Below are 27534 nucleotides of genomic sequence, written 5' to 3' on the forward strand. Positions count from 1 at the left end.
GGGGAGGCAGACAGTAATTTAATAACACACTTCATTGATTCCAACATGTCTTCTAATTTCAAAGATGTTTAAATGTAGAAATGCCTAGTCATTCATGTCCTGGTTAAATTGGCACGGCTTTTCTTGCCTTAGTGGTATATAAGCTAATTATGCATCTTAAAATTGGTTTTGTTTTAGATTTGATTAAATATGATAAGTAAAATAATTTAGTATGTTAGATAGTGATACATGTTTGAAAAAAAAGCAGACAAAAAGAGGGATAGGAGTAGACAGGAAGGGGGACAGGTTGTGAGGAAGTAGTTTGCAATTTTAAATAAGATGGATGAAGAAGGCTTCACTAAGGTAACCATGAAGTGAAGACATGAAGGATGTGAAGTAGCAAACCTGTGGATATCTGAGGGGAAGAATATCAATACTATTTTATAGTTCACTAATTTTCTCTTCAAAGATGCTCATCTGTAGAGCTTACTTAGTTACTGAGTTTCTTTATTTCAATGACTATTTTTTTCTAATTGAGTTTTTTGTGTCTGTCTGTTCTTATTTAATACCTGCTTGTTTTTGTTTTTTAATTCTTTTCCTGCATGTGTGTGTATATTAAGCACATTTACATACAATATAAGGATTTGGACAAAATGGTTTCTGTGCCCTTGTTATAAAATTATAAGGTAACATATAAACTGAGGTATTCATATTGAGTTCTCAGCTGCATTTGTACTAACTTCACTCTCTGTAACACAAACTCTGGGGACTTTGATTTTCTCCACCGTATCCCCCTTTTCACTTCATTGTTTAAAAAGGTCTTCCTCTTCTAGCGTTTCTTCTTTCTTCTTGTGCTCTTAAACATAATTGAATCAATTTATCTGTAACTTTTACTTCCAGTTTCATACTATTCATTCCCTCTTTGACTTTCAAGATTTGTAAAGGTGCTTTGTACGTTTGAGAAAACTCTTATGTAAATGTTTTTCCTGTTGTGTGACCTCTACCCCCATTGCTTTTAATTTATGATGATCCCCTTGCTGTGTTTGATAATCTGTATTTTTATTGTCATCTCCTTGATATCTTTCTATTCATTGTTCTTGAAACTTTTGTCTCTGACACCATACTGTTAGGAATTTCTTTCTGTATCTATTCTTTTTATTTTCTTCCTTCCCATTATTATCATCACTTTATCAGTTCTGATCTGTATGTAGTTGACTTCCAAGTCTTTATGTGAAGTTCTCATTGTTCATTTATTTTTAAGAAACTGTTATCTTGTTCATCTCCTCATAATGTAACTCCTTCTGTGCCCTATTTAGCAGCAGCACACTTTTGTCAGTGTGACTGTAACAGCACTAAAGTCTCTTTCTCTTTGGGATGAATGTATTATAACTTCTATTTCTTCCTAGTAAAACACTTTCAGAGAATTACAGATTTTACAGCTGGAAGTGAAATTAGAAATTAGTTGGTCCATCACTTTCATTGCATAGGGTAATAGTAGCAGATTTTCTTTACATGACATAACTATTTAATACTCACCACAGTCTTTTGAAATAGGTGGTTATTGGCCCCATCTCATAGTTGAGGAAACTGAGAGGTTAGATAATTTACCCAAGCTCGTTCAGGTAATAAACAGTGAATCCAGTATTTGAACTTAAATCTGGCTCCCAGTTATGATATAGTCACCAATGAAGAAACAAACCAGGGTAGTCAAGTTTCTCACTTAGGGTCACTCTCTTAGAGGCAGAACTTATCTTCATGGCCTGATGTTGGTGTTTATTTTTTCTCTTTTTTTACTTAAATTGACAGTAATTCTAGATATCTGGTCACAAACCTATAAGCAATTTTCAAATCCATCCTTTCATTCCCTTTGATTAACATAATTAATAAGTCCTTTGGATTATTTCTTTAGGACATTTCTTAAAATGACGCTTATTCTATCCCCACTACCTTGAAGAAATCAGGCTTTCCTCATTGCACAGTTTTTTAGTTGGTCTTTTTGCTAGCAGTGACTTACTTTTCTTATGTCAATCATCTGGACTCCTGATTTTTCTCTTCTAATTAAGACATTGTAGTGACTTCCACTACCTACTAAGTCGAATTCATATTCCACTTCTTGGCATTCAGTGCTCTTAATTTTCCAGCCTCTTCAAAAACAGTTATAGTACCCAATTTAGGAATTTTTTTTCAAGATGTATTTGGGAATTAATTTTTACTTATTTTTTTCTACGGGGAGTTGTGACTCAGTTTTTGTATTATATTTCCAGTGTAGCCTGCGTGATCCTATGTACCCATAATCTACCTGAAGTAATTACTCTTATACAGAAAATGTAACTGAAAGGGATAGTGATATTTGCTTTTACCATCCACCTCCCACTTTATACCTCCCCGTGCACTATACTTTCCCAAACATAGCAGTGATCATGTTTATAGTCATTTTCTATAATCCATAGAAATGCAAATGCAAATGTAGATACCGTACCAGGACCAAACAGGTAACATTAAAATATTAAATAGGCCAGGTATAAGTGAAATGATAGGGAATAGGATACATAAGTACCTTCTAAAAGAGAAAACTGATCATCAAGTCCAGTTGTCTGTTAATACAAGGAAATTGGAATCCAGTCTTGTTTGATCTGATTTTTCAAAAGAAGCCTGAAATCCAGTTTTCTGTGTGAAATTTCTCAATGTTTAAAACATTGGAACAAATAAAAGGGAAGGCTGCCTATAGCCCACAAGCTGCCATGTGAAAATGGAAATTGCTGTTATTCTCCATAAATTACGATTAAACCAATCTTGGTGTCTTTCATAATTTTTGCCAGTTTTACTGTTATGGTTTTAAAGTTGCATGTACTTTTCTTTAGCTATATAAAGAAATGCTTTCATTTATTTAACAAATTTGAGTTCCTACTCAGTGCCAGGCACTAAGTGCTGGGAATCCAAAGATATATGAGAGATTACTGCTCTCAAGCTCACAGTCTAATGGAGACAGGTCGTGGAGTACATAAATGACAAGTATATAGTTAAATGTTATTTAAATAGTAAGATATTAAATCAGTATACCAGAGTTAAAAGAAAGTGTCCTTGGAATTCAAATTGATAATCACTGATACATGGTGAATAAGATTCCTATAGTTAACCATAAAAATAGCTTATCTTGCAGTGCCTGCCTGTACTGGAGAAGAACCTCAGACATGTGCAAGTCCAATCAAATTGAAACGGAACTGAAATATAATTAAAGTGTGGCAAAAAACATTGTATTCTATGCTGGCAGAGCTTAGTTTAAATGCCAGTACTATTATTTGATAATTGTGTAATTGTTGACAAATTTCCTAAGTTTTCTTTCCTTTTTAAGGACAGAAACCATATCTTACTGTTATATTCTCAGCACCAAACACAGTACCTGCTATATAATACACAAATATTTATTTCATGAATGCTTTCTTAGTCTGTTTGGGCTACTGTAACAAAATACAGATTTTAGATTGGGTTATTTATGAACAACAGAAATTTATTTCCCACAGTTCTGGAGGCTGGGAAATCCAAGGTCACCATGCCTAGCTAATTTTTGTATTTTTAGTAGAGATGGGGTTTCACCATGTTGGCCAGGCTGGTCTCGAACTTCTGACCTCAGGTGATCCAGCCACCTTGGCCTCCCAGAGTGCTGAGATTACAGGCGTGAGCCACTGTGCCCGGCCTTCAGTTGCTTTCTGAAAGAGTTGTACCAATCTTCATTGTGGTAGAGATCTAACTTCAGGGAGTGTCTCTATCAGATCCCATATTACTTTTTTTTTTTTTTTTTTTTCATTAAATTGGTCAAGCAGATTTGGTGTCTGGTGAGGGCCTGTTCCTTTAGATGGAGCTTTCTGTGTGTCCTCACATGGCAGAAAGAGCAGGGGTGCCCCCTTCAGCCTCTAATCCCACTAGTCACCTGACAAAGGCCCCACCTCTTAATACCAACACACTGGGGATTAGATTTTAACATACGAATTTTGGAGGGACACAAACATTCAGACCACAGCACCTTCTAATTTGTGTAACATCTGATATGAAGTTTATTTATAGGTGGTCAGGAGATTGGCATACGTGAAATAAGGTAAAGAATGGAAGCTTTTGAGATGGAAAGGCAGAAATGGAAAGGATGAGAAAAAGGCTGACTGAGTAATGAAGAATAATGAAAAGCCATGGCCAAGTGGAATTTTCTACTCTCTGTGCTCTCGTCCTCTCTCAGTACTCTCGTCCTCTCTCAGTACTCTCTTTAGACTGAGCTAAAGGGGGTTCTGGCCTTGAGACCTGTATTCTGGTGAGCCCTGTCTGGTTCTGCTCTGACAGTGTGACTTCCCATGATGCAAAGAATCCACAGAGCCAAGATGTGCTCACACATACCCTGCCTCTAGATTACATCTTTTTTATGTCCATATTTACATATATATTCACATGATTTTCTTTTAAACTAAAATTGTTTTTTAAAAAAACTGCAGTGGTTTTTTTTTTCCTTGTTAATTCAACAATTTCTCAGCTCTTTCCATTTTAGATTCCTCATGGATAGATTCATGTACATCTATCTTATTATTTAAAACTCTATATACTGTTGCATAGTATCAGTACCATAGTAGCCATTTCCTTATTGACAATCATTTAGGTTGTTTGCAGTTCTTCTATACCATAAACAGTGCTAAAGTGAATACCCTCTGTACACATATGCAAGTGTGTCTCTGCTTTGCTACTCTGTATAAGTAGGATGGCCACAAAATTTTATGAGAATCACCCCAACAATAGTTGGAAGACGTGGAATAGCTGTCAAGGACTATGTTAATCACTTGTAACCATCATTGTTGGAAAAGGCCAGAAAAACAAGAATGGAAATAAAGTTTGTGTAGAGAATGGAGGGAACATACACATAACTTGTAGTTAACATGCATTTGGACTTTGGGACCACTCTTAATATCCGAATGGACATTTTAATTTTAAAAGCAAAAACCTTAATAAAAAACATTCCAGTGTTAATGTAGATAGTTATATAACACAACTGTTGTGAAAATAACCATATAAATGAAGATGTCAGTCCTTTGGCCAGGCACAGTGCCTCACACCTGTAATCCTAACACTTTAGGAGGCCGAGGTGGGCAAATCACTTGAGGCCAGGATTTCAAGAACAGCTCAGGCAATCCCCTTGGCGAAACCCCATCTCAGAAAATACAAAAATTAGCCAGTTGTGGTGATGCACAGCTGTGTAGTCCTAGCTACTCAGATGGCTGAGGAGAGAGGGTCGCTTGAGCCTAGGAGGCGAACTTTGCAGTGAGCCGAAGTAATGCTGCTGCACTCCGGTCTGGGTGACAGAGCGAGACTGTGTCTCAAAAAGAAAAAAGATGTCAGTCCTTTTAATATAGTAGTTGTTGTTTTAGTAATGTATTTATGTCCTTAGTGTTTATATTTACATTTTGTATAATCAAGGTATTTATTTATTGCCACATGTATTAACTTTTGGTGGAAGAGAGGCATTCACAATATTTCCAGTGTTATAGATTAATTCATTTAATCTTCACAACAGTGCTATAAAATAAGCATGTTTATCTGTAATTTACAGGTGAGGAAACAGAGAGGTTAAGTAATCTATGTAGGTATTTAGGGTCCCCTAGCTAATAAATGGTGAACTGAGCTTTTTAAACCAGTCACTCTGGCTTCAAAAACTCATTTTTCCCCTTTCTATTTTCTTAGTATATAATTCCAAAAATAGGACTACTAGGTCAAATTATATGAACATTTGCTTCAGTTGCTTTCTTTTTTTTTTGGAGATGGAGTCTCGCTCTGTTGTCCAGGCTGGAGTGCAGTGGCGTGATCTCGGCTCCCTGCAACCTCCGCCTCCCAGGTTCAAGCCATTCTCCTGCCTCAGCCTCCCGAGTAGCTGGGATTACAGGCACGTGCCGCCATGCCTGGCTAATTTTTGTATTTTTAGTGGAGATGGGGTTTCACCCTGTTGGCCAGGCTGGTCTCGAACTTCTGACCTCTGGTGATCCAGCCGCCTTGGCCTCCCAGAGTGCTGAGATTACAGGCGTGAGCCACTGCATCCGACTTTCAGTTGCTTTCTGAAAGAGTTGTATCAATCTTCATTGTGGTAGAGATCTAACTTTAGGGAGTGTCTCTGTCCTATCCTATATTACTTTTTTTTTTTTTCACTAAATTGGGTAATTTAATGAGTTTTCTTTCAAGAAAAGCACTCATTAGTGCAAAATGAAGCCATTACAATATTTACAGACTTAGTGCTTTTTTATATATTTGAAGTTTCTTTTTGTTCTCTTTGTATAGTCGGATTTGAAAAAGATACCTCTTTCACAGTTCAAAATACAGTCTTTTTAAACAGTACATTTCATATTAGACTGTACTCACCAGGAAGGAGGAATCTTGGATCATATTCATATGTCTTAGTTCAGATTACATTTCAGCTGCTCTTTTTAGAGTAAATTTGCCTAATAAATTATTGATACAGGTTGAGCATCCCAAATTTGAAATGTTTGAAAATCCAGTACTTTTTGAGTGCTGACATGATGCTCACAGGAAATGCTCATTGGGACATTTCAGATTTCAAATTTTTGGATTTGAAATGCCCAACCGGTAAATATGTAATGCAAATAATTGAAAATCCAAAGCACTTCTGGTTCCAGACATTTCAAATAAGGAATACTCAACCTGTGCCACTATATAGCATAAATTTTAAGTTTTGCGTTTATGCAAAATAATTTATCAGAAATTCTTTTTATGGAAATATGTTGGATATGAGAAACTGTCAGTTTACAAGATTGGAAATTACATGAGAACAAGCACCTGTTACATTCACTTCTACATCTTGGTCAGTGCTTTTCACCAGCAAATTCAGTAAATGTTTATTCACAAAGTGAGTGATTATCTACTGTAACTCTTGTTATCACTAACTAAATGAAAATATTTTCAATAATGATTGTTTCATTTTCCTTCAATTTCAGAATGATTGACTGGCTATCCTGGCCATTGGCTCAGCATGTGGATACATGGGTAATTGCACTCCTGAAAGGACTGGCAGCTGTCCAGAAGTTTACTATTTTGATAGATGTTACTTTGCTGAAAATAGAACTGGTAAGTGGGAGTATGGAAATCTATTAGAATATATAGACTCATAAAATCAATATTTTTTTCTTTGGGTGGTATCCTTGAAAGCATCTAATTTTGAATATGTTATTGTTGTTTTGTTTTGAATAACAATTTGAATAGGCTTTAGAAATTTTTTTAAATGTCATTTAAATATAAGTAATTAGGTTGGGCATGGTTCCTCACAACTGTAATCCCAGCACTTTGGGAGGCTGAGGCGGGCAGATCACTTGAGGCCAGGAGTTCAAGACCAGCCTGGCCAACATGGCAAAACTCCGTCTCTACTAAAAATACAAAAATTAGGTTGGCATAATGGTTCATGCCTGTAGTCCCAGCTGCTCAGGAGGCTGAGGCACGAGAATCACTTGAATCTGACAGGCAGAGGTTGCAGTGAGCCAAGATAGCACCACTGCACTCCAGCCTGGATGACAGAGCAAGACTGTGTCTCAAAAAAAAGTATAAGTAATTAAAATAATTTTTTCATTTTCAAATATCCAATATGGAAACATTCTTTCCATTATCTCTTGAGTCCAACTAATCAAGCTTTTACCACCATTACTCTACCAAAATTACCTTTGACACCAGTGGTTTCCAGGGTTGCTAAACTCAAGAGTCATTTCTCAGGCCTCTTCTCATTTGACCTGTCAGCAATATTTGGCACAGTCGATCACTCCCTCTTGTTTCCAGGACATTATGCTCTCCTGATTTTTGTCCTCCTTTACAGGCATATCAGTCTCCTGTACTTACTCTAACTTTTAGAATGCCTTACAGTTCAGTCTTTGGTCCATTTTCTTCTCAGTGCATACTCACAGCATAGGTGTTCTATGGCTTTAAACAACATCTCTAATTTGATGACTGCCAGATTTATATTTTTAGTCCATTTTTCTCCCTTGAACTCCATATTCATGTATCCGTCTGTCTTTACATGAATCTCAGATTCACTTTATCTACAATCTTATTCCTGACTTTTCCCTCCCAGACCTAGAGGCTACTCTGTGCTTTCACTTGCTCAAGCCAAAAACCTTGAAGCTATTCTTATCTTTTTTTTCATTCCCTCTCAGCCCATATCCTACAAATTCTACTGATGCCACCTTTAGAATATATCCAGAATCCTACCACCGTGGTCCTACATTATCATCCCTTGCTGCAAGATTGCAGCAGCCTTCCTGCTCCTGTCCTTGGTCCCCTGTACTTATCACACAAGGTCCTGTGTATTCTGGCCCACTTTTTCTCTAGTCCCATTTCCCACTGTTATTGCCTCGGTCTCTTGCTTCACTTACACTGCCCTTTTTTCTTCATCTGTAGCACACCAGCCTGAAGGCCTCAAGGCCTTTGCAATGCCGTTTGCCCTGCCTATAATGCTCTTGTCCCAGGTATTTGCAAGGCTTATTCAATTCCTTCAGTTTTACAGTTGGATATCACTTCTTTCATGAGGCATTTATTGAACGCTATATAAAACAGCAGATTTTTTTGCTACACAGCATTCCCTATTCATCATACCCTGCTTTAAATTTCTTAATAACACTAACCACCATGTGTTACTTTTTATTGTTTCTACCTGCCCTCTAGATGGTAAACCCTGTAAGAGAGAGATTTTTTTTTTGTTTTTTTAATCCACTGTTGTAGCACTAGTTCCTAGAACGAAGACAAGTAATAGTATGTGCTTAACAAATATTTGTTGAGTGAATTGAATGAATGGTGGACTAGGGAGCTATTGCCTTGTAAACATAGTTTGACAAATTTTTATTTAATTGGGGAGTTTTAACGGTTGGTTAGGCCAGTTACATTACCCTTGATCTCTGTCACGTTATTTCCTAACTTCATCCTTCTCCCAAAGTTTAATAATATAAGTTATGTTAGAACTTTCCAGAAGGGGGACATTCATATAAATAAATTCTAGCTCTAAGAAAATAACCACTGTTGGATTAATGATTTTCCTGCAAATTCTTAAGAAGGTGTCTTGTCTTATTTTGAAGGTTTTTAATCGACTTTGGTTTCCTCTTGTGAGACCTGGTGCTCTTGCAGTTCTTTCTCACATGCTGCTTAGCTTTCAGCATTCTCCAGAGGCGTTCCATTTGGTAAGTTATGACATAAGCGTTCTACTTTGAAAAAGCCTCATTTTGAAAATTTAGTTTAATAGTGAGTCACATTTTTATGTAGTGAAAATATTGCAAGTTAGTCCCAAATCTGTTTTCATATAGCTTTATGATTTCCTAGAAAATTGAGATTGTGAGATTTCCCTCCTAGGAATATATTTTCGTGTCTCATTCAAACTACTCCATTTGCAACAACTACCAGCAGTTGAGAGTTACTGTTCACATGGGAGATGTCACTGATGGATGTCTGTTGCACAAATGAACAGTATAGAAGGATTAAAATGATTGAAAACCACTGCTTTAGAATTTTGAAAGCATGGAAACACACCAGTCTTTGCAGGCTTTTCATTCACTCTCAGCCTACATCCTACAAATCCTGTTGACCCCACCTTTAAAATACATCTAGAATCCTACCACGTTAAGCCAGCTGAATCATTGGCGTTTATTTGATTTCAATTATGTGATTATCAGTTACTGCAGATGAGAAATGACAAATTGTAATTTTGGTCAGCTGTCCATTTACCACTCTAGGGCATCATAGGAAAACAGTGCCTTTGTGTGGTTACTTAATTCTTCCAAAGACTAATCCTGTTTTATAGGACTAGAAACTCATTGTCAATAAACCCACAGTGGAAAAATCTTAGGAATACTGATTCACCATAACAAACTTCAGAGGAGACTAATGAAGTTCAGAATTCCATTTGTTTTTATTTATCTAGAATATATTCACATAGGTTGCTCAGTGTCTCATTTCCACTGAAGGAAAGCCCACAGGCTTTGTAGTAAGTAAACCTTACTAGCAAGTAATTACATTACACATTACCACTTAGGATGAGTGATTTCTGCAGTTAATTGCCCTAATTTTGGTGAATTTAATCATCAAGCAGTAACCTTATATATATGTATAATACAAACAGAACTCAAACTCTAAGATAGCAGGTGTACTAGCAAAGTCTTCCAAGAAAAAAAATGTCAATTACTTGTCCTTGTCTTCAGGCACAATCATGTGTAAGACATTTGAGAAAAGGCTTTGTTTTCCACATTTTTTTTTTAACTGTTAGATTCAGGGAAACGTGAAAGTTTGTTACATAGGTAAACTCATGTCACGTGGGTTTGGTTTACAGATTATTGCATTACCCAGTTATTAAACCCAGTACCCAATAGTTATCTTTTCTGCTCCTCTACCTCCTCCCACTCTCCCCGCTCAAGTAGACCTCAGTGTCTATTGTCCCCTTTTTTGTGTTCATGAGTTCTTACCATTTAGCTCCCGCTTATAAGTGAAAACATGGGGTATTTGGTTTTCTGTTCCTGGGTTAGTTTGCTAAGGATAATAATAGCCTCGCCCTCCATCCGTGTTCCCGCAGAAGACATGATCTTATTATTATGGCTGCATAGTATTCCATGGTGTATATGTACCACATTTTCTTTATCCAATCTGTCACTGATGGGCATTTAGATTTATTCCATTTCTTTGCTATTGTGAATAATGCTACAGTGAACATTCACGTGCATGTATCTTTATGGTAGAATGATTTATATTCCTCTTGGTGTATACCCCGTAATAGGATTGCTGGGTCAAATGCTAGTGCTGCTGTTAGCTCTTTGAAGAATCACCATACTGCTTTCCACAATGGTTGAACGAATTTATACTCCCACCAAGTGTATAAGTGTTCCCCTTTTTTTGAACCTCACCAGCATGTCTTCTTTTTTGACTTTTTAATGATAGCCATTCTGACTGGTGTAAGATGGTAGTTCATTGTGGTTTTGATTTGCATTTCTCTGCTGATCAGTAATATTGAGCTTTTTTTCTTAAGCTTGTTGGCTGCATATATGTCTTCTTTTGAAAAGCGTCTGTTCATGTCCTTTGCCTGCTTTTTAATAGGGTTTTCTCTTGTAAATTTGTTTAAGTTCCTTATAGAGGCTGGATATTAGACCTTTGTCAGATGCACAGTTTATAAGTATTTTCTCCCATTCCGTAGGTTGTCTGTTTACTCTGTTGATAGTTTCTTTTGCTGTGCAGAAGCTCTTAAGTTTAATTAGATCCCGTTTGTCAATTTTTGCTTTTGTTGCAATTGCTTTTGGTGTCTTTGTCATGAAATCTTTGTGTCCAGGATGGTATTGCCTAGGTTGTCTTCCAGGGTTTTTAAAGTTTGGGGTTTTACATTTAAGTCTTATCCTTGATGTAACGAACATCGATACAAAAATCCTCAACTTGCAAAGCAAATCCAGCAGCACTTCAAAAAGCTAATCCATCATGATCAAGTAGGCTTCATCTGTGGGATGCAAGGTTAGTTTAGCATACACAAATCAATCACATAAACAGAAATAAAGACATAAACTACATGGTTATATCAATGGATGCAGAAAAAGCTTTCAATAAATTCAACATCCCTTCATGTTAAATACTCTCAATAAACTAGGTATTAGAGGAACATGTCTGAAAATAATAAGAGGCATCTGTGACAAACCCACAACCAACATTATACTCAATGGGCAAAAGCTAGAAGCATTCCCCTTGAAAACCAGCACAAGACAAGGATGTCCTCTCTCACCACTCCTAATCAATATAGTACTGGAAGTCCTAGCCAGAGCAGTCAGGCAAGAGAAGGCAATAGGGGACATCCATATAGGAAGAGAAGAAGTGAAACTATTTGTAGATTATATGTTTCTGTATCTAGAAAACCCCATAGTCTCAGTGCAAAAGCTCCTTCAGCTGATAAACAACTTCAGCAAAGTCTCAGGATAAGAAGTTAATGTAAAAAAACACTAGCATTCCTATACACCAACAGCAGCCAAGCTAGGAGCCAAATCAGGAAGGCGATCCCATTCACAATTGCCACAAAAAGAATAAAATACCTAGGAATACAGCTAACCAGGGAGGTGAAAGATCTCTGCAATGAGAAATACAAAACAGTGCTCAAAGAAATCAAGAAGACACAAACAAATGGAAAAACATCCCATGCTTATGGATAGGAAGAATCAATATCATTAAAATGGCCGTACTGCCCAAAGCAATTTACAGATGCAGTGCTATTTCTATCAAACTACCAATGACATTCTTCACAGAACTAAAAAAACACTATTTTAAAATTCGTATGGAACCAAAGAAGAACCTGAATAGCCACAGCAATCCTAAGCAAAAAGAACAAAGCTGGAGCCATCACATTACCCAGCTTCAAATTATACTACAGGGCTACAGTAGTATATTAAAACAGCGTGGTACTGGTACAAAAACAGGCACATAGACTAGTGGAACAGAATAGACAGCCCACAGACGAAGCTGCAGACCTATGACCGTCTGATCTTGACAAAGCTGTCAAAACAAGCAAAAAGGCTCCCTCTTCAATAAATGGTGCTTTGACAACTGGCTAGCCATATGAAGAAGATTGAAGCTGGACCCCTTCCTTACACCATATACAAAAATCAACTCAAGATGTTTTCCAAATTTCTAGGAAGGAGATTCTCTGACATAACTTTATCATTCATTCTAATGTTTATTGCCCATATTGAGGACATTCCTTAATCTAGTAGTGGGTAATGTGGTAGTTAAATCACCTATAACTCCAAATAACTCAGTAAAGGACTTGGGCTTAGGAGTTGCTAAGTATGAGCAATAATCTGGAATCAGCATCATCATAATTCATCATAAGTTTAGAATATCTTAGGGCAAGCCAAGGTTGATGTTAGAATATGTGGTGTTATGGGTCAGGTTGCTTTTCTTATGCATTTTACCCAGTGGAATAAATTTATTTTAAACAGACACTATGGCAGATAGTAATAATGGAGAAAGAAAAAAAATCAAAGCTTCTAATTAAATAAGTTTTATACATTTCCTCAAAAACTTTAGTATTATAATAATGTCAAGAAACATTTAGTTTCACTTATTCAAAAAAATCAACTTTCACACATTTAGAAAGTAATAGCCTGCTTGGAAGTATATCTGTATAACTGTGAAAGACTAAGTCTTATTTCCATGTCGTGATAATGTTGACCATTTGAGATATAGTAATAGACAACCATATAACCTGATTACAAAGACCTAATCTAATTTGACAGATTTGGAATTATAAATTTAATAATTACTTCTAAAATTTTTGCCTCTTCTGTCTCCCTTCACCTTTGAGAAAACAAAATAATTTTGGATTTCTGACTTTTAGCAAGAGAATATCTGATAAATGTGGCTTTATGTGACAGAAGTATAATTCATATTTGCTTAGAAATGTAAAGATGATAGCATAGAATGAACTCACTAGGAACTGGTAGTTTTATGGTCACATTAGTACCTGTGATGGAGGTAAGAAGGTAATGCAAAAGCTGCAGTGTGATTTAAGCACAAATGTAAAGCTAGACAGAGCAGAATGGAAATAGCACTGTGTTGTAAGACTATGATTGTTCTTTTTGTGGGAAGGACAGGGAATTAGTGGGTTATTACTATAATTGCTGTTATTGCTGTTTGATGGCATGACCCTAATAGTTATAACTTTTTTACCATGAGTTAGCAACCCCAAAATGTTCTACAAATAGAACAGAAGATACCTTTTACCATAAGAAGTGTAAATATGTAGTATCAGATTATAATTAAAAATTAATTGAAAAAATATAGTATATCATGCTAATGGAAAGAGCTATGTCTGTAAAATGGAAGTTGTTTCATTTTAATAACCTCCTAAAGATATGATTGGCTCTGGATTGATGACTTTTTAGTTTAATTTTACTATGAAAGAACATGGTTGTGCTGATGATCAATATTAACAATATTCTATATGTTTATGAGCAATGATCATTTTAGATTTCACTTTTATTTTTAGCCCCAGGTCTTTAAAACTAACAGAAGTTTCTGATGCCCTTTATTTTTAGAACCATCTCATCTTTTGGTGTGAAATGGGATTTGTTAGTAAGAATAGCCACTCTAACATAAGGCATGGTCTCTGTGCTTATCTAAAAGTAATCCCATTACCTGAGCTGCAATTTTAGTTACTCATGTAAAGATTTTCTTGAAGTAGACTTTAATGTGCAATGTACTTTTAATTCTTTCAAGTAAAAAATTTTAGATTCACACTAGATGGAGCTCTTTAGCTAATTCCAGGATTATTTTTCAAAAGTTTATTCCCATTGAATGACCTGGTAAATATAATAACCCTAACAATTTCAACCTACAGCATTTTTCAGAATGGCGGCAATGACTAAGATTCCTATTTTATACCTTAGTTTATGTTTTAGATGGTGTGTAAGGATGAGGAGAGGGGTCATATATGGGATTACAGTCATATGCGACTTCGAAAACTAGATTTACCTTGATATTTTAGAAATGTTTAACTTAATAAGAAAAATTCTGTGACTGCACATACAGAAAAGTATTTGCTGATCATATATCGTTTGTGTTCTGTTTATAGGCTAGAGAATGTGTTACCAATTTGTATAAATTCAGCATTGTTTATCCTTTTTTCTTTTCAGATTGTTCCTCATGTGGTTAATTTGGTTTATTCTTTCAAAAATGATGGACTGCCTTCCAGTACAGCCTTCTTAGTACAATTAACAGAATTGATACACTGTATGATGTATCATTATTCTGGATTTCCAGATCTCTATGAACCTATTCTGGAGGCAATAAAGGTATGATGATAGTTGTACCAATATTTGTGGAGTTGTGTTATATTAATAAGGTGAAACATTCTTATAACCAGCTACTCAATTTACTATTTTATGGTAATATGCTTTTTATTTGAAAAATGCAGTTAGAATCAGGTTTCATTTAGAGAGTAACAGCTTTCCTGCTGGAGTCACCATTCTAAATTAATAACCATATTTCTTTATTTCTGCAGTGTCATCAATTATAAGGCATATCTTTAAATTTATAATAGCTTTTTGGGAAATTTGTTTAAAAAGAAATGCTACGTTAAGTTAATGCATACAACAGATTTGCACCCCAATATTAGAAGTGTTAAAGTACATGTAGAGTACGTCTTAGAATACAGGAAATGGAGTTTAATAAAATATTTGACTTTGATTTCATTCCCTTTTTAATCTTTTTTTTTTTTCTTCTTGAGACCAAGTCTCGCTCTGTCACCTAGGCTGGAGTGCAGTGGTACCATTTCTGCTCACTGCAACCTTCACCTCCTGGATTCAAGCGATTCTTCTGCCTCAGTCTCCTGAATAGCTGGGACTACAGGCACCTGCCACCATGCCCGGCTAATTTGTATTTTTAGTAGAGACAGGGTTTTACCATGTTGGCCAGGCTGGTCTGAAACTCCTGACCTCAAGTAATCTGCCTGCCTCGGCCTTCCAAAGTCCTGGGATTACAGGCATGAGCCACTGCACCTGGCCTCTTTTTTAATTCTATTTTTGCTGTGGACTGTTCATCAATGTTTAGAATCTTTACTTGAATTATTTGTGGAGTTATACTGTGTTTCAATTTTATATGGAAATGGTTCTAAAAAGCACTTTTTTTTTTTTTTGGACAGTCTTGCTCTGTTGCCCAGGCTGTAGTGCAATGGCATGATCACGGCTCACTGCAGCCTCTACATCTTGAGCTCAAGTGACCCTCCTCCCTCAGCCTCCCAAGTAGCTGGGACTCCAGGTGCACACCACCACGCCAGGCTTTTTATTTTTTGTAGAGTCGGGGCCTCGCTATGTTGCTCAGGCTGGTCTTGAATTCCTAGGCTCAAGTGATCCTCGTCCTCCCAAAGTGCTGGGATTACAGGCATGAGCCACTGTGCCTAGCCTAAAAAGCACTTCTGTTTGTGTTGAAGACTGGATCACAATAAACATACTTTCCTCTCAGTAAACTTACTGCATAATCAGTGTATAGCAAAAGAATAGGAGAACTGAACTCAGCCAAACTCAACCAGAAATTATTAGAAATCAATTCTATTGATGGTTTTTTTGAGATCTGAATTTCAATATAAAGGTCTTATTATCTTTACTTCTGTATCTGAGGTGGATTAAAAACAGTTCTTTTTACTGTATCATTAACTAAATCAAACTTATTTTGGTTGAGCTCAGAACACAAAGACTGTTAAGCAATTAATGTGTATTGCTGGGGTGACACTTTGACACTTCAGAAGTAGATTATGTTCAGGAGCATTTTGAAGTGGATTTGATGGTAATATTAATCTCTTTCTACATTGTCCCTGGATTCATAGATGATAGTTGCTGCACTTGTTAATTGATTGCCATTCTTTAGTTCATCAGAGTTTTTCATGTTGAAAATTCTGATAACTCATATAGGCTCAGAAGAAACAATGGGCTCGCTCTAAGCCCAAAGAAAGCACTTTTTCTTAGCTGTCAACAACAACAAAAATGAGAAGATTGAAACTCCTTCAGAAAATGTTTGTTTGTTAAGGTCTAAGTGCCAGATGCTAATAGCAGTCCAGATAAGCCCTAATGATTTTACCAACTTCCCTTACTCTCCAGTGCTCTATTCATGCTTGAAATAATTTACACTTGAAATGTTATCTCATACTTCACAAAGTTGATAAGAAAAATCTATATGTTGTAATAATTTTCTATATGGGTAACATGAGATTAAGTTTTATTTTTCTTAAAGGTCATTGTGCATAGATGCTTTCATTTCTCATTTCTTAATTACTTTGGGATTTTATTTCTAAGGGTTAATACTGAGTAAATATTAGTATTTGATGAAAAGGAGACATTTTTATTACAAAATTTGAAAACAAATTGTTTACTTATGTTTAACTGTGTGCTAAAATTTAAGTCTTCATTCTACTGCCTTTGAATAGCACTGCAGTGTATTCTCTGACCCCAAAGTTTTATTTTATAAACATTTTGCTGGCATGTAGAGAACATAAAGAGTTCAAATGTGACTTGAATTTCCAGCTTTTGAGTATTCCTTAACTTGATAAACTCTGTTATTAGACAGTATTTATTTTTGCCATACAGTGAAATTTGATATTTTGATGACTAGCCAAGTACTGCCAGTTACTTCAAAACTAAGTGGGGGAAAAGAAAGTTAAAATGTCAGTGTAAGAATCTTCTTAATGGTGTTAATTAATTTAACAACAAAAATAATTTTTACTTTACTTTTAAACTGTTTTTCTTCTTTATGACCTATAGGATTTTCCTAAGCCCAGTGAAGAGAAGATTAAGTTAATTCTCAATCAAAGTGCCTGGACTTCTCAATCCAATTCTTTGGCGTCTTGCTTGTCTAGACTTTCTGGAAAATCTGAAACTGGGAAAACTGGTCTTATTAACCTAGGAAATACATGTTATATGAACAGTGTTATACAAGCCTTGTTTATGGCCACAGAGTAAGTTTAAACTTGAATCTTTTCATTTTAACTGTAGAAGTTGATGCATGCTGATGAAATATAAGATGATAGAATTGTCTACACATTATTCCTTATAAATGGCATAAATGTTAACTTTGATTGCCTTATTCAGAAATGAAACTGCTTTTAGTGCTCAGAAACTATGAAAATGTTAACATTAGGCTGGGTGTGGTGGCTCACGCCTGTAATCCCAGCACTTTGGGAGGCCAAGACGGGTGGATAGCTTGAGGTCAGGAGTTTGAGAGCAGCCTGGCCATCATGGCAAAATCCCATCACTACTAAAAATACCAAAATTAGCCGGGCGTGGTGGTGGGCACCTGTAATCCCAGCTACTCGGGAGGCTGAGGCAGGAGAATCACTTGAACCCAGGAGGCAGAGGTTGCAGTGAGCCAAGATCGTGCTGTTGCACTCCAGCCTGGGTTACAGAGTGAGAGTCAGTCTCAAAAAAAGAAAAGTTAACATTAATTCTGCTTATTATTCATTGCATTTAAATGCCACTTTAAAGAAATTACTATTCCAAAGAGTTTAAGTGTGCTAGAGTACTTCATTGTTGTTATCCTGTGAGACTGTAATTTTTTTTAACCTATACGTGTTTTGAGGGAAGTTATATATAATTTTATCTGCCGGTCAGTATTTTGGTATTTGTCAGATCAGCAACTTTGTTGCTGTTTAAGAAGTTTAAGTTCTGCTCCACCCCGGGGCAATAATAACTGAACACATGTATAAACAGACATGTTCCTTTCCCCTCTTAAGAATTTTCTTTCAAATCCATTTTCTTTTGCACCTAAGCAAATAGGAAATCAGAAGTTGTTAGTTATGTGAATGCTATCTGCAAAGGTACAAAATAACGATAAACTTTTCCTGAAGACAAAAACATGATTGAATTTTTCTCCTGAATACCAATAAAGTATTCATGGAACTTGCCCAAAGAGGTTTACAAATTGAGTTCTAAGCTTTCCAAGTTGTTATGCCTGCCCAGAGGAATCATAAACTATGAAATGTCGAATTTGGTTGGGTGCCGTGGCTTGCGCCTGTAATCCCAGCACTTTGGGAGGGTGAGGCGGGTGGATCACGAGGTCAGGAGTTTGAGACCAGCCTGACCAACATGGTGAAACCCCGTCTCTACTAAAAATACAAAAATTAGCCAGGCATGGTGGTGCGTGCCTGTAATCCCAGCTATTCAGGAGGCTGAGGCAGGAGAATCACTTGAACCCAGGAGGCGGAGGTTGCAGTGAGCCAAGATGGTGCCACTGCACTCCAGCCTGGGCAACACAGCGAGACTCCATCTAAAAAAGAAAGAGAGAGAGAGAGAAGAATTTGCTTTATTTTATTGTTGGGCTCCAGATTATAATATCAGCACTCAGGTGTTTTTGGTTTCATTTAGCATTTAATTTTTTGGTTTGTTTGTATTTGGAATTTTTTTTTTTTTTAGAAAGCAGCTATATCTTTAGACACAAGTGATACTAGGCATAAGACTGAAAGAATCCCCGTCTTACCACCAGAGGTCATCTAGTCCAGACATCTCCTTTTACAGATGACAGAGAAAACAGAAAACCAAAGCAGTTATAACTGCAAGAGCAAATAAAAGGTTATCTCTTATTGAACAGTGGCCAATAATATTATCTCTGAATGGGAAGACAGCATATTTTATTTCTTAAGTAATATATGAATTCTTCTTCATAGTTTAAAAGTAAATTTTATACAGAATAAAAAGCAGACATTCCCATTTCCAAAGGTAATTTGTTAACAGTTACGTTGTTCCAGACCTTTTTTGGTACAATTGCATGTTTGTATTTAATATGAAAACAAATGCATTTTTTAAAGAAAATTTGCAGAGAATCCTATTTATATATTCTTTTCCAGCCACTTGCTTTTATCATTTAATAATTTGTATTCGAAATATTCCCATATTGGGGCAATACAGATCCGTGTCATTCCCAGTAAATGTGTATGCCATCATTTATTTATTAAATACTCATTTAATTTAATGAGATTTAATAAATAAGTTAAATTAGTATTTAATAAATACTCCTTTAATAATGCTCCTATTGATGAATATTAGGTTGTTTTGCTTATAATTAACATCTCTCTGCCCTTATACAGATATAGAGGATTTTTCTTTGAATATTTTCCATATCTTTGAATATCCTTTGAATATCTTTCAAATTGCTCTCCAAAAAAGCTGTAGCATTTTGAACTCTGATACCAATATAAGATTATACCTAGAACCTGTACCTTTAGCAGCAAATCAGCCTTTTTAATTTTTTGCCAATATGAAGAAAAATGTCTCTTAATTTGCATATTGCTGCTAATTATAGAGTTTTTCCCTCTCTTATTTTTCTTTATTCATTTGTGTTTCTCTTCCGAATAACCTGTTCTTTTCTTTGTACATCTTTTTGTTGGGTCTTTTTTGTTTTCATGTTGCTTTATATATACTCTGGATGATCATCCTTTGCTACATGCTTTTTTCAAGGCACAATTCAAATTTGTGGGGTGTTTTATTTATAATTTTTTAATTTTATGTATTCCAGTCTTCCACTTTTCATTTGTAGCATCTGGACTTTTAAAAGCCTTTACCCTCTAAATTTCTTGTTTCTTTATTTTAAGTACTTCAGTAGTTTTGTATTTTATATCTAGCTCATTAGTCCTGTGGTATCTGTGTTGGTGTATAATCTTATGTAACTTCATTTTTTACCAGATGGATACCCAGTTGTCCCTTTACTTTTTTTTTTTGAGTAGTTTATCCTTTTCCCACGCTGTATTCTTTAAATGACTTTAATTTTATAGTGTGTTTTAATGACAGCATATTTTTTTATTTCATGAAGATTTGAAAGAATTTAAGTTTACTTATCTTATAAATTAATGGCTTAACCTATTTGTATTTGCTAATCCAGAAAATAGAAATAATATGTGATAGCACATAGTCCATTAACAGGCTTTATAGTAAATGTTAATTTATTGTCATTCTTCCCTTCCTTCTTTACTGTTAGATAGATAACTTCCTTAGGAAAAGGACCATTAGGTAAATGAAGTTTTACTTTAAGGATAATAAATTCTTGAACTAACTTGCTTTTAGCTTTTAAGAAATGCTTTTAAATGGCCAGGCACAGTGGCTTATGCCTGTAATTCCAGCACTTTGGGAGGCCGAGGTGGGTGGATCATTTGAGGTTTCGGTGAGCTGAGATTGTGCCACTGCCCTCCAGCCCGGGCAACAAAAGGAAACTCTGTCTCAAAAAAAAAAAAAAAAGCTTTTAATAAATGCATGTGTTTGTACACACATATATATAAATCATTATATTCTCTTTCAGTTTCAGGAGACAAGTATTATCTTTAAATCTAAATGGGTGCAATTCATTAATGAAAAAATTACAGCATCTTTTTGCCTTTCTGGCTCATACGCAGGTGAGTGTGTATGTGTATATAGTATGTTTATGTTAACTGCGTGGTAATATTCATTAAACTTTACCTTATACCTAACCTTTTTAACTGATGAAATAATATAATAGATATCTCACCCAGTACAACAAATCCACTTAGAAATGCTAAAGAGATCCTGCCTAAAATATCTAGATTTTTTTTATTTTCAGGATATGCCCTAAGTTTTTATATTTTTCTCTTGCTTCCCATTATTGTAGCTGAATATTACACTGACCCATTGATCTAGAAATTTTTACAAAGAAAATATGATTTCCTATCCAATAAATAAGTTCCTTCATGAAGAATTATTTTTAAGTGCATCTTTGTTTCCTGATATTAAATTAATAGATTTGTACAATAATGAGCAAATAAAATAATATTGTGGTGCCTGGGCTTTTTTCTCTTTTCTTATGTATACCTATTCATTATAACTAAAGATCTCTGCAGTTCTGTTTATCTGTTAAGTTCTAGAGCTTAAAATTTCGTGGTGATCTTTTATGTCCACACATTAATCCAGGGTCATTAATTTATATTAATGGCACCAAGGTGGTCATATATAGTAAATATTCACTCAACAGACATTTATTAAGAGACGCTATATGCAGTCAGTGATAAGCATTAAAAGAAGAGTCTTGGCCAGGCGCAGTGGCTCACGCCTGTAATCCTAACACTTGGAGGCCGAGGCAGGCAGATTACTTGAGGTCAGGAGTTTGAGACCAGCCTGGCCAACATTGTGAAACCCCGTCTCTACTAAAAATACAAAAATTAGCCAGGCATGGTGGCACACGCCTGTAATCCCAGCTACTCAGGAGGCTGAGATAGGAGAATTGTTTGAACCCAGGAGGCGGAGCTTGCGGTGAGCCGAGATCATGCCACTGCACTCCAGCCTAGCTAACAGAGCGAACCCCTGTCTCAAAAAAAAAAAAGAGTCTTTATGTTCAAAGAACTTTTAGTTTAGATTTTGAGCCTATACACATGAGTAATATATATGTCATTATTTATAATATATATTATTATTTTTCTGGTTTTACTTTCATTGCCTTTGTCTCACAGAGGTCTAAAGGAGCAGTAGTTAGGACCAGAAGAAACAATAGGTTGAGAATTGATGGGGTTCAGTTGATGGGAATGCTTTTGTTTTCTTTCTACAAGCTGAGAAATATCTCAAATATAACTTCTTAAGTGGAAAGAATCTAGACAGGATTAATATGAGATGATAGTAATGGCCTATGAGTAGTTATATACTCAGATAATTTTATTATTCTTTATCTGGGGAAAGTATGTTCACAAATTAAATTTACCATATCAAGACCAAGGGAAATGAAATGAAAACTATCTCCTTCCTCACTCCCTGTTGTTTCCTAGTAAATTGATTTTTGTGCTTTATCACTAGTATGTATTTATTACATATAAAATATATATGTAGGTAGATATATACTTTATTAACTTACTAAATCAGAGCTATTAGGAAAAAAAATCTTAGGGGAGGTTTCCCTCCTCCTCCCAAGAAAAGTAGAAATTAAAAAGAGCCTGATTAAATTTCTGTCACAGTTGAGACTGTCTCTGGTAGCAGCCTGACAGAGATTATTTTAGGCAGATAGATTTTCACATATAATTGAAAAGTCCTTTTTTCTTATAATTAATAAAACAACACTTATTGAACAGTTACATTTTTTTAACCCCTGGTCTAAATCTTTTATGTCTTAATCATCAAAAACAGTCTGTCAGGTAATAAGGTATATCCCCATTTTACAGATGAAGAAAACAGGCTTACATTACCTGTTCAGGGTCATGCAAACGAGCAGCAGGGTTGAGATATGAACCAAACAGCTCTGAAGCCCATGTTTAACGTAGGCTAAACTTCCTTCCTTCAGAATGCTATAAACACCCTTAATTTGGGTAAAATTTTTCTTAACTGAGAACTTCATTGTTATGAAGTTATGCCACAAATAATCAAAATGTCAAGAGAATTCCAAAGTTTCAACTTATAATCACATCTTTGAGATGCCTTTTCAGTTCTTTTTTGTCATGGCAAAATCTAGGATTTGAACCTGGTTCACTCCAGAGTCCAAAGTTTAATCACTAAGCAGCCTCTATACTTTAAAACAAAAATTAGCAAAGGTTTCTAACCAGTGTACTCACAATCTGCACATATATGACATGTATCTGCTCAAGGAAATTTTTGCCTAAAGTAGGTATGCATGACTCTACTGTAGAGTATTTCCTTTATTACTTTGTTCAAAATATATACTAACAAAATATACATTAATCTTTTTTAGATTTGATTTTTCGAAAAATTGTGGACTCAAACGTGACTGTCATAGAGGGATGATACCAGGAGCTTTATATCAAGAGTTAGACATGGGTTCTACTTTAATGCCCTGTGCTACTCATTTAGCTGTATGACCCTGGGCAAGTCACCTGTTTCTCTAGCTCTCAATTCTCCTCTGCAGAGTGAGAAGTTATGACTAAAGATTACCTAACTTTATTTCTAAATAATTTTATCTGTCCCTAAGTTGCCACGTCCGGCACTTTTGGCTGATGCAATGTTAACTGTAAATAATCTTTATTAAACACTGTATATTAAGATTTCAGTTACTTGGTTCATGCTATAAGAATCACTTCTTTCTATTTTCTGAATTGCTATCAAAAGAGGGAAGCATACGCACCTCGGATATTCTTTGAGGCTTCCACACCTCCATGGTTTACTCCCAGATCACAGCAAGACTGTTCTGAATACCTCAGATTTCTCCTTGACAGGTAAAAAGTATTCTTAAAATTGTGATTTGAGTGTTGTCTTTCATAACAGTTTAATTCTACTTAATATTGCTTTTACCTTTAAAAACATATTTCAAATATTACTCTTTAAAATACTATTGCATTTCTTGTATGTTTTTTATGTTTTCTTTTGTTTTTAATTTGTTTTCCTTTTTTGAATTTTCTTCCTTGAGACCAGCTGTTCTCAAAGTATGAAACAAGGACCCCTGCGGGTTCCCAAAACACTTTAAGGAGTCTGTGAGATCCTCTCTTTTCCAACAGCATAACTGTGTGAGGCCAGATTTTCTTTATATGCTTCATCCAAAAAACATATAACAATAGAATGCAGAGAAGATATGAGGCTCCAGCTGTCTTCTGTTAAGCCAGATACTTAAAATATTTGCAAAATGTAAAACACTGCCATTCTTACTTTTTTTTGGTTTTAGAAAATACAACTTTTTCATTTTTAAAATGTTACTAATATTAAATAATGGGTTTATTATTGTTTGCTAAATGTTAATATTTTATTTTCTCAGTTCTGACAGTAAATATCAATAAATACAACCCATGTAAAGGAAAGCTCTTTGTTTTCTAATTATTTTTAAGAGTATAAAGGGGTCCTGGCACCAAAAAATTTAAGAGCCACTCCTTTAGACCAGTTCATAATTGTATGGGTTTGGTATGTTTTATTGTCACCTGACCACTTAATTAATAAAACCTGTTATCATCTGTATCACCCTGTCTTTGTTCTGCTCTGTGGAATGACTAGTAAAGTTAGTTGGGCTTGGTATGTGCAGCCTTCCTTCCATTCAGCTAAGAATCTATTCAGTAGTTTATTTGTGCCTGACTTTCTATGAGATGTCAGGAAGACAGAGATATATAAGACAGTTAAGGGACGTTTATAATTAACTGCAATGTAATACATGCTATTAAGTAGCAGTATGAAGAAAGTGTAATGAGAATATAGAGTAGTAATAGCCACCCAGCTTTTTTTCTGCATTCTCAAAACTGTTCAATTTTCTTTTAATTAAAACAGGAAAAACCTGATTTGTTTACATTAAATTTGATTAGTTTATAGAAGCCACTAATATTTTTTAAATAGAAATGACATTTGAAGTTAATTTAAGTAGCTATATAATGATATCCTCTGCTGCAGGCTCCATGAAGAAGAAAAGATCTTGAAAGTTCAGGCCTCACACAAGCCTTCTGAAATTCTGGAATGCAGTGAAACTTCTTTACAGGAAGTAGCTAGTAAAGCAGCAGTACTCACAGAGACCCCTCGTACAAGTGACGGTGAGAAGACTTTAATAGAAAAAATGTTTGGAGGAAAACTACGAACTCACATACGTTGTTTGAACTGCAGGAGTACCTCACAAAAAGTGGAAGCCTTTACAGATCTTTCGCTTGCCTTTTGTCCTTCCTCTTCTTTGGAAAACATGTCTGTCCAAGACCCAGCATCATCACCCAGTATACAAGATGGTGGTCTAATGCAAGCCTCTGTACCCGGTCCTTCAGAAGAACCAGTAGTTTATAATCCAACAACAGCTGCCTTCATCTGTGACTCACTTGTGAATGAAAAAACCATAGGCAGTCCTCCTAATGAGTTTTACTGTTCTGAAAACACTTCTGTCCCTAATGAATCTAACAAGATTCTTGTTAATAAAGATGTACCTCAGAAACCAGGAGGTGAAACCACACCTTCAGTAACTGACTTACTAAATTATTTTTTGGCTCCAGAGATTCTTACTGGTGATAACCAATATTATTGTGAAAACTGTGCCTCTCTGCAAAATGCTGAGAAAACTATGCAAATCACGGAGGAACCTGAATACCTTATTCTTACTCTCCTGAGATTTTCATATGATCAGAAGTATCATGTGAGAAGGAAAATTTTAGACAATGTATCACTGCCAATGGTTTTGGAGTTGCCAGTTAAAAGAATTACTTCTTTCTCTTCATTGTCAGAAAGTTGGTCTGTAGATGTTGACTTCACTGATCTTAGTGAGAACCTTGCTAAAAAATTAAAGCCTTCAGGGACTGATGAAGCTTCCTGCACAAAATTGGTGCCCTATCTATTAAGTTCTGTTGTGGTTCACTCTGGTATATCCTCTGAAAGTGGGCATTACTATTCTTATGCCAGAAATATCACAAGTACAGACTCTTCATATCAGATGTACCACCAGTCTGAGGCTCTGGCATTAGCATCCTCCCAGAGTCATTTACTAGGGAGAGATAGTCCCAATGCAGTTTTTGAACAGGATTTGGAAAATAAGGAAATGTCAAAAGAATGGTTTTTATTTAATGACAGTAGAGTGACATTTACTTCATTTCAGTCAGTCCAGAAAATTACGAGCAGGTTTCCAAAGGACACAGCTTATGTGCTTTTGTATAAAAAACAGCATAGTACTAATGGTTTAAGTGGTAATAACCCAACCAGTGGACTCTGGATAAATGGAGACCCACCTCTACAGAAAGAACTTATGGATGCTATAACAAAAGACAATAAACTATATTTACAGGTAAGTTGGAAATACAAGCTTTATTTGTTGAAAATATTAAACAATTGACACAGTTAAATGAGTACCCTCATTTTGAAATCTAACTTATGAGTTTTTATGAAATTCTGAAATATAGGTCTGGATTTATATGAAGTATTCTCAACCTGTATAACTAAATTGCCTTTCTAATATTGTGACAATTTAAATGAAAAGTGGCAATTAGATGTAATGCAGAAGACTTTATTTGTTCCTTACAAAAGATGGCTCATTCTGAAATCATGCCATACAAAATACAGAAAGTTTACAAAAGTGGACATATCCTCCCTCTTCCCCTCAGCCTCACCCACCAGAGGAAATAACTGCTAAATGTGGTGTTTATGCCCTCAAGACTTTTGTGTAAATGTTTTAAGGGCTATTTATTGATATTTAGGTGGATAAGATTAAAAAACACTAAAATGTAGACTATGTAAAGAAAGGATATTCATATTCTTTGAGTATGTGGGCAGTAAAACCAAGGAGATAATAGAACAATTGTAAATCAAAGCCAAGGAGTGGTTTTATATGAGATAAATTTATTCATAAATATACTTTTTTCAAGGAGTTAGTGATTTTATTACTTAAATAAATGCTAATAAAAAGTTAAAATTCTTGCTGAAAGTATTTTTGTTTTTGAAACTTGCTAATTTGTTCTCAACATACAGGGCTAGCAGTAAATTACAGGTGAAATTCTAGGTACATTAATTGGGTAGTCTAAGTGATTTTGAGTTTGAATGAGTACATTTTGAAAATTTTGTGTTTGAAAGTCACTCCTGAAAGATACAGATAGAATAAGAAATGAGCCACTATAGTACTGATTTTTAGAGGGAAATCTTCTCAAAAGCTTTCAAATTTACTGCGTTATAAAATACTCATACATTTTTAAAGAAGTATAGCGATGTTCTTGAGTGACAAAAACAATAAACTTTACAGAAAAAAATAGAAAATCAGAATATTTGTTTGAACTGATCAACTACTGAAGACTCTAACATCTAGTCAGATGGCTTATGATCAACATGCTAGAAATAGAATGTATTCAACTGTGTCCTTCTTACTAGATATCATATAAACACTAGTCAAAGGAGAAATATGGGTTTTGAAAGATAAAAAACTACTCTCATTTCTGTGATTAGAATCCCAAATGCTTGTATAGCCATAGCAACTACTTGTTTGTAGCTTAGCTCCAAGTGATTTTCCAGTTTATCTTGCCTTTTACCCCATTACTTTCTGATTATACAATATTTGAGCGTGAGGAGCTGTTCTTTTCATTATTATTTTAAGACTCGTATGTTACTTTATTATAAAGAAAAAGCATTATGTATTTTGTTAATTCAGTTTTTCAGTTTT

The 27534-nt window shown here is 35.3% G+C and overlaps 1 protein-coding gene across 2 annotated transcripts in view; it reads left to right on the forward strand.

Annotated features, from left to right (window-relative positions):
• Positions 1 to 27534, forward strand: part of USP38 (ubiquitin specific peptidase 38) — a 38957-nt gene that overhangs the window by 6228 nt on the left and 5195 nt on the right. For both annotated transcript variants that reach the window (XM_016952271.4, XM_016952272.4), the window contains 7 exons: positions 6957 to 7086; positions 9075 to 9176; positions 14649 to 14807; positions 17268 to 17461; positions 20791 to 20884; positions 23550 to 23656; positions 24810 to 26172. In XM_016952271.4, the coding sequence (XP_016807760.2) occupies positions 6957 to 7086; positions 9075 to 9176; positions 14649 to 14807; positions 17268 to 17461; positions 20791 to 20884; positions 23550 to 23656; positions 24810 to 26172 (2149 nt within the window). The remainder of the gene's footprint in view (positions 1 to 6956; positions 7087 to 9074; positions 9177 to 14648; positions 14808 to 17267; positions 17462 to 20790; positions 20885 to 23549; positions 23657 to 24809; positions 26173 to 27534) is intronic.

Source organism: Pan troglodytes, chromosome 3, assembly GCF_028858775.2.
Source record: "Pan troglodytes isolate AG18354 chromosome 3, NHGRI_mPanTro3-v2.0_pri, whole genome shotgun sequence".
NCBI lineage: Eukaryota > Metazoa > Chordata > Mammalia > Primates > Hominidae > Pan > Pan troglodytes.